Source organism: Anticarsia gemmatalis, chromosome 21 (assembly GCF_050436995.1).
Source record: "Anticarsia gemmatalis isolate Benzon Research Colony breed Stoneville strain chromosome 21, ilAntGemm2 primary, whole genome shotgun sequence".
In the NCBI taxonomy this organism is placed as follows: Eukaryota; Metazoa; Arthropoda; class Insecta; order Lepidoptera; family Erebidae; genus Anticarsia; species Anticarsia gemmatalis.
Genome location: NC_134765.1, coordinates 8,523,204 through 8,538,020, shown reverse-complemented (window position 1 = coordinate 8,538,020; position 14,817 = coordinate 8,523,204). Strand labels below are relative to the sequence as shown.

At 35.4% G+C, this 14,817-nt stretch overlaps 1 protein-coding gene across 1 annotated transcript in view; it reads left to right on the top strand.

Annotated features, from left to right (window-relative positions):
• The window catches only part of LOC142982288 (uncharacterized), a 78,433-nt gene extending 64,246 nt beyond the window's left edge, over positions 1-14,187 (top strand). The window contains exons 3-8 of the mRNA XM_076128713.1: positions 121-312; positions 630-774; positions 2,643-2,828; positions 7,637-7,782; positions 9,075-9,248; positions 10,919-14,187. Coding sequence (XP_075984828.1) covers positions 121-312; positions 630-774; positions 2,643-2,828; positions 7,637-7,782; positions 9,075-9,248; positions 10,919-11,131 — 1,056 coding nt within the window. The 3' untranslated portion in view covers positions 11,132-14,187. The remainder of the gene's footprint in view (positions 1-120; positions 313-629; positions 775-2,642; positions 2,829-7,636; positions 7,783-9,074; positions 9,249-10,918) is intronic.
• The last annotated feature ends 630 nt before the right edge of the window (positions 14,188-14,817 follow it).

The window sequence follows — 14,817 nt, the reverse complement described above, 5'->3', positions numbered from 1 at the left end:
GCTGTTATCCGTTCCTGTTTATAAGCTTTATAGCTCCATTAGTAAAATAATTAATTAAACTACGCAGCAGGCATTTACATGACTATTATCAAAATTCTTAATTTTTTTTTACATTTGCAGGTTTCAGACCTCTGTCGTATGTCGCGCGTGTGTCGTCGCTGGGCGCGGCTGACCACTCGCCTGATCACTAGGCCTGAAGCTTGGAAGAGGGTACGAGCGGCCGGCCCCTTGGAGATAGCGGCAAGATGTGCCGGCGCGAGAGCAGGCCCTTGTGTTAGTTCTGTGAAGGAATGGCGGTCGAAGAACTGTGTGGTGAGTTTTACATCAACAATTTGGGACTATAGCTGAAGTGAATAGAATTTAAGCCCTTTCAAGTTGTTTACAAGAGAGTTAGTTTATTTTTTGTGACTGTAGTCGAAGTAAACGGTAGCATCATTGAAGAAGAAAATGTTTTTCTCTTGAAGGCCACGCTTACTGCGTTTTAACAATAGATCTAAGAGGTAGCGAGGCGATACGTGTTGAGAAATCCTACCATCAGAATTGCTTTAGGACAAAGCTGCATTTGTAAGCGGCTAATCGTATTATTATATATCTCGTTTTACCAGTGGCTAATAAGTTTTCTCTTTCAGGTGACGGTAGCAAGTGCTCAGCTGCTGGTGGCAACGTTCAGGAATCTGACACACCTAGCGGTCACGAGCTCGAGTAGCATGGACGCAAGAGCATTAGCGCCTCTCATCACCGACCTCACGGATTTGAGGCACATAGACCTTACAGGTTTGACTTACCGTAATTTTTATCTATATTTATGTACCTAACTCTTCCGTTACAGAGTGAATGACTGACTGTCAGACATAATATTATAATGCAACGGGTCTTAAACGCGATTGAAAATTAAAGATCGATGTAATTCGATCGAAACGTCGAGTGAACAAATAAGGTATCCCAACCTTTAATTTTCAATCGCGTTTAAGACCCGTTGCATTATTATATTATGTGTACAAGTCGCGAGAGTTAGAATACGTTGACTGTCAGACTTCGCAAAGCCAAAAATTGGCATGTATGTTCCTTGAAGAGAGTAGGGAAAAAATAAGAGAGAATTTCTGGAAATTCCACCCCACAGGAGGTGAAATTCCAAGCGGGTAAAGTCGAGGGCGGAACCTAGTATTTCATAAAACAATACTCGGCTTTAGAAGTTAGCGAGCCGTTAGTGTATCGATGAAGTGAATAATAAACACTCCTACTTTTGTTCTGAACTTCCTTCATAAACATCAATATGAAACTTTAACTTAACTAATTAATATGCTTGCAAATTAGTTGAAATTGTATATTATTTCCAAAGTAAGTACGGAGTTTCGTGAATTTACCTTCAAGGTTTATAAACGATAAACGTGTTGCTAGCACAATTAGCTTGTTTTAATTTATAATGATGAAAATATTCTTACGGAAATACCCGTGCGAAATATAAGACAAAAGCTTAACTTTACAATTAATTAGAATAAGAGCTATTGCTGAACAAGCAAAGTGGAAGGGGTTAGGACTAGAGTTTACCTCGTGCCAGTGCGCCCAGTGAAGGTTGAGGACATTGCATCCCTTCAAAAACGGTTAAAAACCTCCTTAAAATGCAAGGTTTTATCACGATCTCAATAACGCACTTTTGATTACAAAATTTATTTGTTTTTTAACTTTACAGTTACTTGATTTCTTGATTGTATAAGACAAAGTTTACAGTTAGAAGAAAAAAAGTAACGAAAGGTTCACATAATAAAATAAATTACTTATATATTTTGGCTTTTTTGTTATCGTTTGATGATCGTTACTTTCTGTAGAAGTAAGTTAAATCGAACTAGGGTGGAGCTAGTAAAAGTCGACATGTAAATCAAAACCGGTGTCCTCAACCACTGCCATAATACATTAATAGCTTAGGAAACCTAATTAATTCTAAGTGATCAGCAATTGGAAACGCCACTGGTACGTTTAAATGCGTGGCATCAAGTCGTACAGGAAGATCCCTATATACGTGTCGAGAAAGTCTTTAATTTATTTATAAATTCTACTCTCGCAACATTCCTTGTGTTATCAAGATAGCACTTCGAGAAAAGTTGTGTTAAGAGGGGTATTCACTAGATGGACTTAACATAATATGATCGCTGCACCTCGCAACTATAGGTTTGTGAGATCCCTTCACTACCAAAAATCAGTACAGTCTGCTGTTTCTACACTATCAACATCGCACCAATCTATAGTTGTAAAGTCTGGCGGGCATGCCCATGGGCATTTCCGTCTAGTGAATTCCCCGCTTTAGATTTGTCACTTAGGGTTATCGACTGTATGAACTTGGAAGCTCGGTTTTAAAAAACCTATTCGACATAGTAAAATAGGTTCTTAATGCTTGCTTTCAAGTTTATAGCAGTCTATTAATACGGAGTCTAGTGTTAAGAGAATCCATTTTGTAATTAGCCTAGATATTAAGTCTTATCTTATCGTATGGTTAGAAATCAACCTAGTGTCTAAGTGGTTCAAGCCACCCGAAGGCCTTTGACGTGGCTAGTCTCTAACTTTATTTAGTCTGATATCTCGACGCACATCGTATCACACTATATAAAAGAGCTTATTTTTTATTTACTAAACAACTTTTTGTCCAGGTTGTCCAAACGTGGACTGGCCAGAGTGGGCGTGGCTGGAGACGCGGCTAGCGACGCGACGACCCCCGGTGGAGTACATAGACCTGACCGACTGTGGGTCTGTGACCGATGCCGGGCTCTGCGCGCTACTCCACACCTGCCCCTCCCTGCAGTATTTGTACCTTAGGAGATGTACTCTAGTCACAGGTAAGAGATGGGTCCTTTTAAGAATTCTCCGGGCTTGTACTAAATACGTAAATGAAGAATAACGTTTTGATGAAAAATTTAAATTATGTTGCACAGTAGCTGCGATTCGATTTGCGTTATTACTAAAATATGAATTAGTAAACAATGCAATTTTGTTGTTGCATTGCCATTGCAAAACTTTCAATTGAGGCTTCGAAAATAAAATTATAAAATGAACTAAAATCTGCGTAGGGCAACAATTTTTTAATCATAAATGCTCAAAAATATACTTGGGCCTTAGCAGAGATGTTTTGAAACTGCTTATTATACAATGACATGTGTATTTTTATAGACGTACAAAGAGTTCGATTAACGCTCTAAATATGCAACAATTCGTTTAATTCTCTCTATCATTGCATATAGACCGTCAAGCTTACAAATAAGGCTTCAATAAATCATATTTTTGTTCTTCATCATAAATCACATGGACAAAGGGAGAGCATTTCTTAAGCGTATTAAATGTACTTGTAAGAGTTTAATCAATATTGTTTGTCCATACATATTAAAAGTCGTTCTGTTGCACTTTAAAGGCTAAACAACTGAATCGATTTTGGTGAAATTTTAAATGGAATTAGTACCTAAAGTTTTTTTTTTTTTGGAAAAGACGACTCTCGCACTTAGAATTGCGATTTTGTCGCGGGGACTTTTACAGAACATACAAACAACGGACACAAAATACAACCAGACCCGAAACAATTATTTGTGGATCGCACAAATAATTGTGCCGTGTAGGAATTGAATCCACGACCTCCCGACGCAATGGTAGCGGCGTGGCGACCGAACACAAGTCAAAACAAGAACAAACAAGGGCTGTATCTTTTAATCGCTCTTAAAATGTTTATTTTTGATGCGTCTGGTCGTTTACTGCTATTTTAAAGCAATTATAAACACACATATAATTTCCTAGTTTCTCTAGTGCAGTAAATAGAGTTCTTAAAATGCTATTAAATAGTTATTTACGCCACAAGACTGTTAAAGCTGTTTTCTCTATAATAAAGCGAATTTTCTCGGCTTATCGATTAATAATTATGTTATTAAAGCTTTCTGGGAATCTGATAATACCTAGCTATTATGAGATGACGGTCAATGATATTCGTTATGGGTTTATGATGAAGGCTTTAAGTCGATAGATGAAGAGAGCTAGTTTCACGACTTATGGATATGTGCCGGTTTAACTATCCGATGGATAAGGTGAAAACTCTCACAAAATTCGACTTGATAAGTCAATTAATTAGTTATTCAGAAGTGATGCAACCGCCTTGTAAGGCTATTTTAATGTGGTAGACAGCACTTTGAAGGGCTTATTATGGTGATTTTTGTCACTGAAATTTACAGATAACCGAAACGAGATGGTTTTTGTTAAATTACTCGTATGGAAAATGTAGTACTACTATTGCTCTAACTTTCCATAAGACAGACTTACCTCAAAACAATATAGAAAACCTTATTGATCCGTTTGGTTATTATAAAAAAATAATAAATAAATTATTGTGATAATTCGCGTCGCTATTTCTATTCTTCTAATCACCGACACACTGACAAAGGCGATATTATCTGCACTCAAAACTTAAATAGTCATAACATCGAATTAGTACTTCTTCAAGAGAAAACCGACATAATATTGTAATAACAATATTACTATGTGTATATAAAGGTCGTTAACATAATTAAAATATGTTTTACAACATAGTAGCCTTGCTACAAGCAATGGCTTTATCAACTAGACCAGTCTATCAAGTTTGGAAAGTATGTAATCTGTGTTAGGTTTTCATTCGAGACTTTCTTGCATTCACCCGTGGGTAGAAGGGAAAGTTTATGATAGGGTTTTTTGTAATTGCTGCTTGTTTAACATGGGCTCGAATGGTTTAATTTGTTAGTGTTATATTTATAGTCTACTAGTTTCTACCCGCGGCTGAGTCCACGCGAGATTTCACGGGTAAAAAGTATTTTATGTGTTCCCCGTAAAGAAAATTCCTCTGTTGGAAATCCTACGTTCTAAACTAGGTAATAAAGGATCAATGTGTTCCATATCATTAATATCCCGTTAAGTAAGTTGTGAATGAGTAATAAACACCCACTCATACAGAGAAGGGAGTGAGGTAAAATTCAACAAATATCTATGACAAAGAGAACATATTTTTTTAAATGATGTCACTTGTATTTTTTTGGGTGCTCAATTTTTAAGTCGAAAATCGACACGTAAACCTTACTTTAATGACACGTAAAATTAAAACAGTTGACATAATCAACGTGATACATTTTTGAAAGATGGAAGGGAATGAAAAGTTATTTAAAATCGTAACTAAGAAGAATTTATTACGGATTTTTCTAGTTTCTGAGCTACATAAATTGTGGTTTTTATTCACTCTATAAACATGTTTATATCCCTCACATAATGTTTTACATAAAGGACATTTTGTTTGTGATCATCTCTTTGAAACGTACATTTTTGGGAACTCCCTATTCGCCTAGAGCGAGATCGTGTGTGCGACAAGGGTAAAGAAACAATTTAAATAAGGCTCTCACTGTACTGATAAACTGATTCAACTCGGTTTAACAAAGTAAGCTTTATTTTCATAACTTAAGACAAATTAAAATTAAGGCTTTCTTGATATGCCTGAAAGTGTAGAGTAAACAGAAGTATGATCTACTTTTTGTCATTCATAAATACCATGTACCGGGCACGTATACTACGAGTTTCTACTAAAATATACTAAATGATTAATATCATACATTTACACAGACAATCACCCCTATTATAGGGGCAGTGAAGACTGCGGAAAACCACTTACAATCCTTACAAACGTCTTTTGTTTCATACAAACTCTTGTCTACATATAAACGAATTACATCTTGTCTATATTTAAACCAATTACGACTTTATTGTCATTTTCAAAGATAAACACTAATAATGCTTTACCACATAGTATAGAACGTTCTAAAGCGATACATTCACCTGTAAAGTTATGCTCGAATCATCCTGTATTTACAGCCATTAAAATCATATTTTCCTTGATAATCATAAATAGATCGGCTCGGATATTCACCAACATAGTAAAGTTTCTAACGAGAGCTTTTCCAGCAATTCCTCTCGCAGATAAATACTGAGTTATTGACAAGTGAAAACGTGCCCTTAGCGTGTGAAGTACTTGTTCAAAAGAGAATCATTTGCGGTGACGTTTAAAGCGCTTTAGGTTTTCTTTTAGAGTTTGTGTTTCAAAAGGTTCTCCCACACAGCAGTTATATAACGTTAGAAACTGACTTATAACATTTGTTTTAAAATTTTATTAAAATTGTTTTGTTAATGTGTTATTGTCTATTATATTGATATTTACTCGATTGTCACATTCAGCGTGTTCATTTACTAGTTACCTTTTGCCACCAGTGTAACCAACCCCCGATTTCTGAGTACATTTAGCGGTAGTTTATATATTCAATAACGTTTAAACTCAAAATGGTCCATTAAACAATATAAGTCGCGAAAGTGCCTCAGCCTATGTCTTTGGATGAAGAGACGTGGTGTTATAAAGTTCGGTGTAAAAGCTATTTGATAATATTAAAACTCTGTATGAAGTATGACACAGCAGTTCCGAAGGAAGCTAAACATAGATTCGATTTCAAAATGGCAACCATTTAATGAACTAATTAACTAATTTAATGAATTAATGTGCGAAAATCCGTTTCAGACAGTCCGTCTTCCTGCAGGCCAGGTTTAAATGGCCACTTAGTACTTACGGGCCTTATCTACCAAGTTATGTAGTAATGATTACTTTCTCTTACTGATATCCGTTTATGGCGCCTGCAGTTTTAAAAGCATTAGAGATTATTGACTATTGAGGTTTTTAAAGACTAATGGCGGTCTATTTGAGTCGTTTCGATCTTCATTTTTGACGAAGTCCGTGGTGTAGTAGTCAAGTTTAATACGTAGCGCGCAGATTCGGTGGTTTCAATTTTATTGTAGATCAAATATTTTTACGATTCTCTAGTAGTTTTTTGTATGTTTGTAAAAGTCTCCACAGCAAAACATTCGTTTTTAATGCGAGAGTTGAAAATTTTATAAAAGGTTACATTTTTCATTTAATCTCTCTGGTTTTATTGTTTTTAGTAAAAGTAAGTGCTGAAAACTTAGAACCTTTGATGTTAGCCTTTTCGAATAGGTCTAAAAAGATAAATAAAAGAATTCCCTTAACATACTTTCTTGAGGAACGTCGAAGTTCTTTTTATTTTAAAGACAACGGTGCCTTTAACAACTGTTTTCGTAAAGACTTTGGAGGTTAGCACTAAAAAGTTTATTTGGCTAAAACAAAATAAGACCGTAGAGAGATTTTTCTTCGCCACGAAAAATAAAAGACTACTTTATTGTCAGAGCACTTTATAGTAAGTACTATGTGATGCAATGAAAAAATACACTATTTTGCTTTAGTACCAATCTTACGGTTACAAAAGTAACATTGCTACAGTTGAGTATTTCGATAAAATAGGGAAGTTGATAGGATTGTCAAAAAAAAATAAAAAGTGTAATGGGATCCCAACGAAAAAAACGGGATTGTGACGTCACTATGTCGCATTTCTATATTAAAATGTATTTTTGAAATTTTACCAATCCGATTATTGCAATAATGCTTCCCATCACGAAACGACTCAACGAAGGTGGCTTCTCCTTTTATTTATTTCCAGAGTGACAGACTGTTCTGTTGTCTACTTTGTTATTAGTTTGATTTAGATTAGTTTAGATAGTTAAGATTATATTATTATTTATTTCATTTCAGATGCAGGGGTGCGGTGGATACCTTCGTACTGTGCGCTAAAAGAGCTCAGTGTGTCCGACTGTACCGGTGTTACGGATTTCGGACTGTACGAGCTCGCCAAACTCGGCCCTGCACTGCGATACCTTTCTGTAGCCAAGTGTACACAGGTTGGTAAAGCCTTTTTCCGTATTTTTTTAGCAATCCGACGCGTGGTTGCGCTCACCTAGCTTAAGTATACTATTTCTGTTTTGTATAAGTAATTATCTAATTTTTGAAAAAGGTATGTAGGCGGCTTTAAGAGATTTCATTCGTATAACCATGGAACCTACGGAATCTGCGACTTGTACTTTAAGCAGAAATAGTAATTTCAGCTTTGTATGGGTAATTATTTGAACAAAAGAGTTAAAAGGTACTTTGATGCCAGCACTACCCGTCGCTGCAGTAGTCGTGACAAAACTCTTGCGCCACGGGTTAATTTATAATTTTCAAGAAATCAAGCTATACTAGCAACGTCCGTAGCTGTTTGTGATATACAATAATTTCTAATAGCGCTAAAAGCACGTTCTTAATGTCATGTTAAAAGTCATATCAGTACAGCAGATTAGTCATGTAAGCATAGCATACAGACTGCATTTAGAATTAGTAAGCATGTCGACAAACAACAGTCCCTAAACAATTACTGTTCTAAACTTTCTCCAAATTTATTATCTATTTAACAAGAATAAAGAAATCTCTCCTTCAGACTTCATCTTAAGCCATATATTTTGTCCTTTACTAAGAAACGTTTTCCAACTACATCTTGAGGGATTGTGTGTGTCGTGGGTTACATCCAGATAGATGGCCAGTTTCATTCTTGTTAGTTACTCCGACAAGATATATTGGACAAAGAATTGCAACAGTATCCTATTAAAATGGGTGTAGATATCGAATAGAATAAAACTGATTAACTCGTTTTATTAAGATTATCTAGAGTAACATAGCCCAATCTACTAATTGAGTTTGAATATAGCAACCAGTTGCCACTTGAAGCTGCCCGAACAAGAGATTGAAAGAGTGCGGGTAACGTAGACCTAACGACGGCGACGTAGATTTTTTTCTATTCTGTCATCCGTAGCACGATTCTGTACAGCCGGTACTTTCAAGTATCGAAAGTTTGACATCTAAACCTTTTAAAATTGCAAAACTAGTTTCAACAACGCCGCTATAGGCGCTAATCCGATTGTCATACAAAATGTTTCGACAGGTAGGCGATTATCGGTAGTCGATAGTGGTAAAGAATCGAGGTGCAGCACTCCTTGCAAAAGTCTTTTTTATTCTCTTTACCCATGATGAACTAACGTCTTCTAGACGCAATAATAGTGGTGTGGTGATGGAGGCAGTCTTTAGTTCTTGTGTAATATTATCTTTTCGCTTTAATTAACCCATTACTATTGAAACTAAACAACATCTTTTCCTACAGGTGTCAGACTCCGGTATCAGAACCTTAGCACGAAGGTGCTATAAGCTTCGGTACCTCAACGCTCGAGGGTGCGGCGCGCTCGGAGACGACGGCGTTGAAGCCATCGGCAGAGGCTGTTCCAGGCTAAGAGCACTGGATCTAGGTGCTACTGATGTTTCTGAAGCTGGGCTACAGGTAAATATACTTGAAATTGACACAGATAAATTAACTGTTGCCCAGCTGTGGGAATCTACGGCTGGGCTAAGGTTTCTTTATGAAATAGGAGAGGAAGAAATTTAAGTCGTTCACGCTGGTCAAGTACAAATTGGGTTAAATTAATTCAAGAGAACTAAAAGCTACGAAGAAATCTGGATATATATGTTACTGTAAAAGCCCGAACGGTGGTAAATCCTAAGATTTTCCGGTATAACCTAAGATTTTTTAAGATTTTTTAAGAACAATTCTTTTATTTCGAACTTTTACCTATATTCACTTGATGATGTCGAGATGTCGCCGGAGCCCCGCTTCGCGGGGCTCCTCCTTCTGGGTGGTTAAAAAAAAATAACCACGAAGGCTAAGGTGGGAGCTTCGCTTTGCTCGCTCCCACCTTAGCCTTCTAACCTAACCTACCCATGTCGCTTCGCCCAAAACTCCTTCTTTATAACTATGTCACACTATATAATTATACCGTGAAATAGTTATAAACATAGTTATGAAGGAGGATTTTTTTATATATCGTAACATAGTTTTTAAACTATGGCTTGTTCGGACTTTTACCATTGAGAGTTGGTAAATCTTAGGTTTTACCGGAAAATCTTAGGATTTACCACAGTTCGGGCTTTTACAGTAACATATACATACAAAAAATAAGTCACAAATCGTTCACTAACTCAACATCGCCCAGTTTAAATTAAAGGCTAGGGTTAATATAGTGATAATTATAGGGAGACTTTAGTTCTCGAAAAAGCTAAAACTGTATTAAATCATATACATAAGATTAGGAGTTTGAACAATTGAAATCAATTTGATTACAGAATGTGATTAAAATACCAGAAACAGCTGAAATTCATTGAAATAAATGTAAACTACATTTAATAAAGCTTTGTGGTATAGAAGTCTTGAAGACTTGAAGTAATTTATTGGTCCTAGAATGTTCGCGGTTAGCCGATCAAAGAGATTGAAATGTAATAATGGATCGTAATGTCTTCGGTCTACTTATTTCGGAAACCTTTATAAATGGGAATAATCTTATAAGTTATTAGGTCCTATTTTTAGAACGGTATTTTTATTTGCTGTAAGTTCAGAAACACACTTGCGCTAAGCTCGGCGCTGAACCACAGTACACTCAGTGTGTTATTTTACTCACATGAGTAGCATTACTCATAATTTTGTTGCGTTCACTGTAGCGCCGAATGAACGTTCGGCCCCGAAAGTGTGCTGTTACACTAAAGTATTGTGTATAGTTTTCAGCAAAATATAAACAAAATTTGTAAATGTAGGGTACATATTAAAAGCGTATGGAATTTATATATTTACATCATTTTGAGCTCTATTTTACCAGAACTACTATAAAGCTATGTGCAAAGGAGAAAAAACTTTGGGCTTTCATAAAAATAAGGATTTATTAAAATTTGTGAGAACCGAAGTGATGCTTAATCGTTCACTGGAAATCGTACCTTTTCGATATAATTGAATATTATAGTGCCCCGTTCCCTCTTCCTGGCTATTCGTCCCATATAAGTTGGCGAAGACTTGCTTTCCTCATACACCCCCTCCACTTCGCCTTGACTTTGATATCAATTGAATATAGTAAAATAGTTGCCTAAGTTGAGTAATAATGGTATTAACTAAACATTTTATTTCAGATCCTAGCAAGATGTTGTCCAAACCTCAAGAAGCTTGCTCTACGGGGCTGCGAGCTGATCGGCGACGACGGACTCGAAGCAGTAGCGTACTACTGCAGAGGCTTAACACAACTGAACATACAAGACACGCCCGTCACGTTACGAGGGTACAGGGCAGTGAAGAAGTACTGCAAACGATGTGTCATTGAACATACTAACCCTGGTTTCTGTTAAATGTATATTGCAACTTTTACTGGCGGTTAAACTAGTGTTAAAGTAGTTCAAGCCAATGACTTGACTCGTAAAGGGCTTTGAACCCACGAAACCTTGGTGTTACCTTCATTAGCAACGATTTAACGACTTACGATTGTATCTGAAGTAGTCGGAGGATGCCACGGTCGGTGCTCGGGTCGAATCCTGAGTTGGGTTAAAAAAAGTTTCAGTGATTATCCAGATTGACCCGCATGAGCTGATGTTGAGATCTTTTATCTCCGTGCTTTGCAGAGCACGTAAAGCCGCTAATCGTGTCGATTATATTTGCGCGTGACGGAACAGAAGACCGCTATCGTCACTATGTTTCTATCGACCGGAATGATCGCCTTCTACTCAGCGGCTTGTTGCTTTAAGTAATTAAATTTCAGAGAATAACCTGAATTTGTTAGACGATTTCTAAGTACTAATAGGCCTACAGTAGAAAATGTATAGCAGAAACCTATTCCACGAAAATAAAGTCGGAATTTACTCTGAAAACTGAATAGTAGCTATTTTCAAAATAATGAACGTCTAAAGCAAACAATTTATATTTTCGGTCTTAAGGTGGGCGTTTTTGAAAATCCAGGCCCAGTCAAGGTATATTTGAATGTTATTTTCCAAGAATTTTAATCTTCGTTGAGCAACTTCGCGAGATTTCAGCTTAATTTAATCCTTGAATATAATACAGAAAATCAATTACAAAATGTCAGTTTGTAAAGAGTTAATTTATTATAAGAACCTTTTTGTACATCATAACTTTTAAACTTTAAATATTACTGGAATTAACGCGAACACGCATTTTTCCTTAGGATTCCCAACGAATCGGCGCAGTTTACACCTTTTGGAAATTATAATTAAAATTATTGCACACTGCGAAAATGATACGATAATTAATTAAATTTTACGTAAAAAGGACGACAGATTTTCAAGTAAGAAAGTATTAAAATTTTGTAATTTGATTTTAATTGAATTTAAACCAATATCCCTATATGACAAGATGAATCAATGAAGTAAGGGAAGTTTGTAAAGATCCTACCGAGTGGCGTTCTTTGGTTTTTGTCTACGCCAAGGATAAAAAGTCACGAATTTATGTATGTTATATCGGTGTTTGATATTCAAAATTGTTCAGTAGTAAACAAAAGGTGACAATCGTTCATAATATCTGTTCAATCCAATGTCGATACAGAAACAAAATGTTGTCAATTATCAATTTATTGGAACTCATCGAACATTTACAATGAATGACAAATTTTCAAGTAAATATTCTCAGATATTGTCAAACAAAAGTTTTTAATAGCTATTACAGACGATGAGATGAATATTTATAAATTCCGATTGGAACTTCCTAAATATTATGTACATAGTAGAGTAAGTTATTATGCTAATTTAGTTGTTATATAACGGCCTTTACACAGCAAACTTTGTTTTCTAAGCGTTGAGACCAGCTGCTCATTTATGTGACCAAAATCGGAATACCACTTTTGATAACCGAGTACCTATCGAGAGTGATAAAAAACTAAACACCGCAAACACAGCGTTTTCTGCGTGAGCTACCTTTTCAAGTAATTTTAAATGTATAACGCTCGCTTGTTACTCGATAGTATCGAGAGTAGCTTCGTAGTTTCGCATTTCTTTACGCCCATTGAATCAAATAATAATGTTTTTCGAATATCTGCTCGCTTAGAATCCAAAAACTATGTAATTATTCTTAAATGAAACTTGACCTTAAACTGAGGAACTGATTGTAAGAAATTCTAAATGCTATGATTTAAAATCGAATTTTGTTCAAGTACAGTATGTACCAATTGTTTTTGTGTGTCTGAAGGTAGCAATAAACTGCAAACTTTAGCACGCTCTGCAACTAATTGTTGCTACATTCAGAGACACAAATATGTAACAAAATGTAAAGGCCTTAAATGTAAATGCTTTAAATATAAATATAACCGATTATTATAAGTAGATATAATTAGTATATAAAGTGTATTTATGTACAGGGTACAGATTATATAATTTGGTTTGTAAAAATATAACGTATGACGTAAAGAATAATATTGGAAATTGAATTTTATATATATTTTTTTTTAAATTGATGCAGACATAAATAATTGATTAATTGTACCCCACCAAAATAATAGTTTGTGACGTCATAGTTCCGTTTCCACCACTTTCCCAGCCTGTTTGCGCTCATGATCGCTCCGTACCCGCCCCGCTACCACCCCGCTATCGCCACGCTCACGCCACGCTCACGCCCCGCAAACGTCCCTTTAATGCCCCAATTACACTGTCTTTTAGTAGTAATTGATTGGTTCACGAAACTTCAATATTAATGACGTCACAAGTTTTATTCAAATTATTTTAACACTGTTTCAAAAGAAAATAAGGTTTAAAAGTATTATGAATATTATTATTATTGGAAAAGTAAATATAATGTGCCATAGTGTTTTGTTCTAAAATTTAAATTAGATTAAAATTCAACTCAAACGAATGTTTGTACCTATTATTTAAGTTTGGCTGTGTTTATATAAACGAAGACCGATTTTAATAAAACTCTAGAATTTTTTACAGATATAGAACCAAAAAAAAAACTGTAATAACAATGCAAGTGTTTCAAAATTTGTTAAGAAATAAATATTTGTTAGTAGACAGATTTTTCTATCAAGTATTTGTCTTTATTAACAAATTATAAATGCAATTGCGTCAGATTCCTATACATTACCAGTGAAAAAAAAACGAAATCTATTAAGGTAACAGATACTTTGTATCAAGTAAATAACCATAGACTATCTTTTATAAAATTAAAAAAATAGCAGTTTCAATACCAAATATTCGGAACCTCTGATTGTCGACAAATACACCTCCTAAAGTAGTTAATACTGAAGTCGGATTCGTTTATGTAAACGCAGAACAACAAATTATAAATATGTAATTATAGCAAATGTCTTTAAAAGACATTGCACCCTAGGATACTATTATTTTTATATTAACTGAATTGCCATTGTTGATTTAGTTTTTATTATTAAATTATATTTTTTAACAAATATGTAAGGTTTTTATTAACCACTAGCGTCTACCCGCGACTTCGTCCGCCACCTAAAAATTTCCCATGGGAATACGTCATTTTCCCGGAGTAAAAAGTAGCCTATGTCCTTTCTCGGGTATCAAAATATCTCCATACCAAATTTCATGCAAATTCAGTAGTTTAGGCGTGATTGAGTAACAGACAGACAGACAGACAGAGTTACTTTCGCATTTATAATATTAGTATGGATTACCCTTTTGCACCTTTCTTTATAAGCTGATTTTACACATGCCATATGCCAGTTATGATTCCAGACTACTAACGTCTTGAATTTAATTCCCGAGTCGGTCAGGGTAGAAGTTTCCAATTATTTTTAGAATACTCTCAATTCCGAAGCCCGGAGGTTGGCAACATTTTGGTATATATCTTGGGTAAAACTTCAACAGCATGCATTATCTTTGGATTTTCAGTCCTGAATGCTTACCTGCCCTGAGTACTCCGTCGTATATAAGAAGCGTGAAAAAAATGACCAGTAATATCATATTATTATGTACGCTTATGAGCTCGTTTATGTTCCGTGTTCACATAAAGATGTAACATTATACGTTATTAGTGCTTATGGAGGTAAGAGTTTTGTTACTCAAGGTTT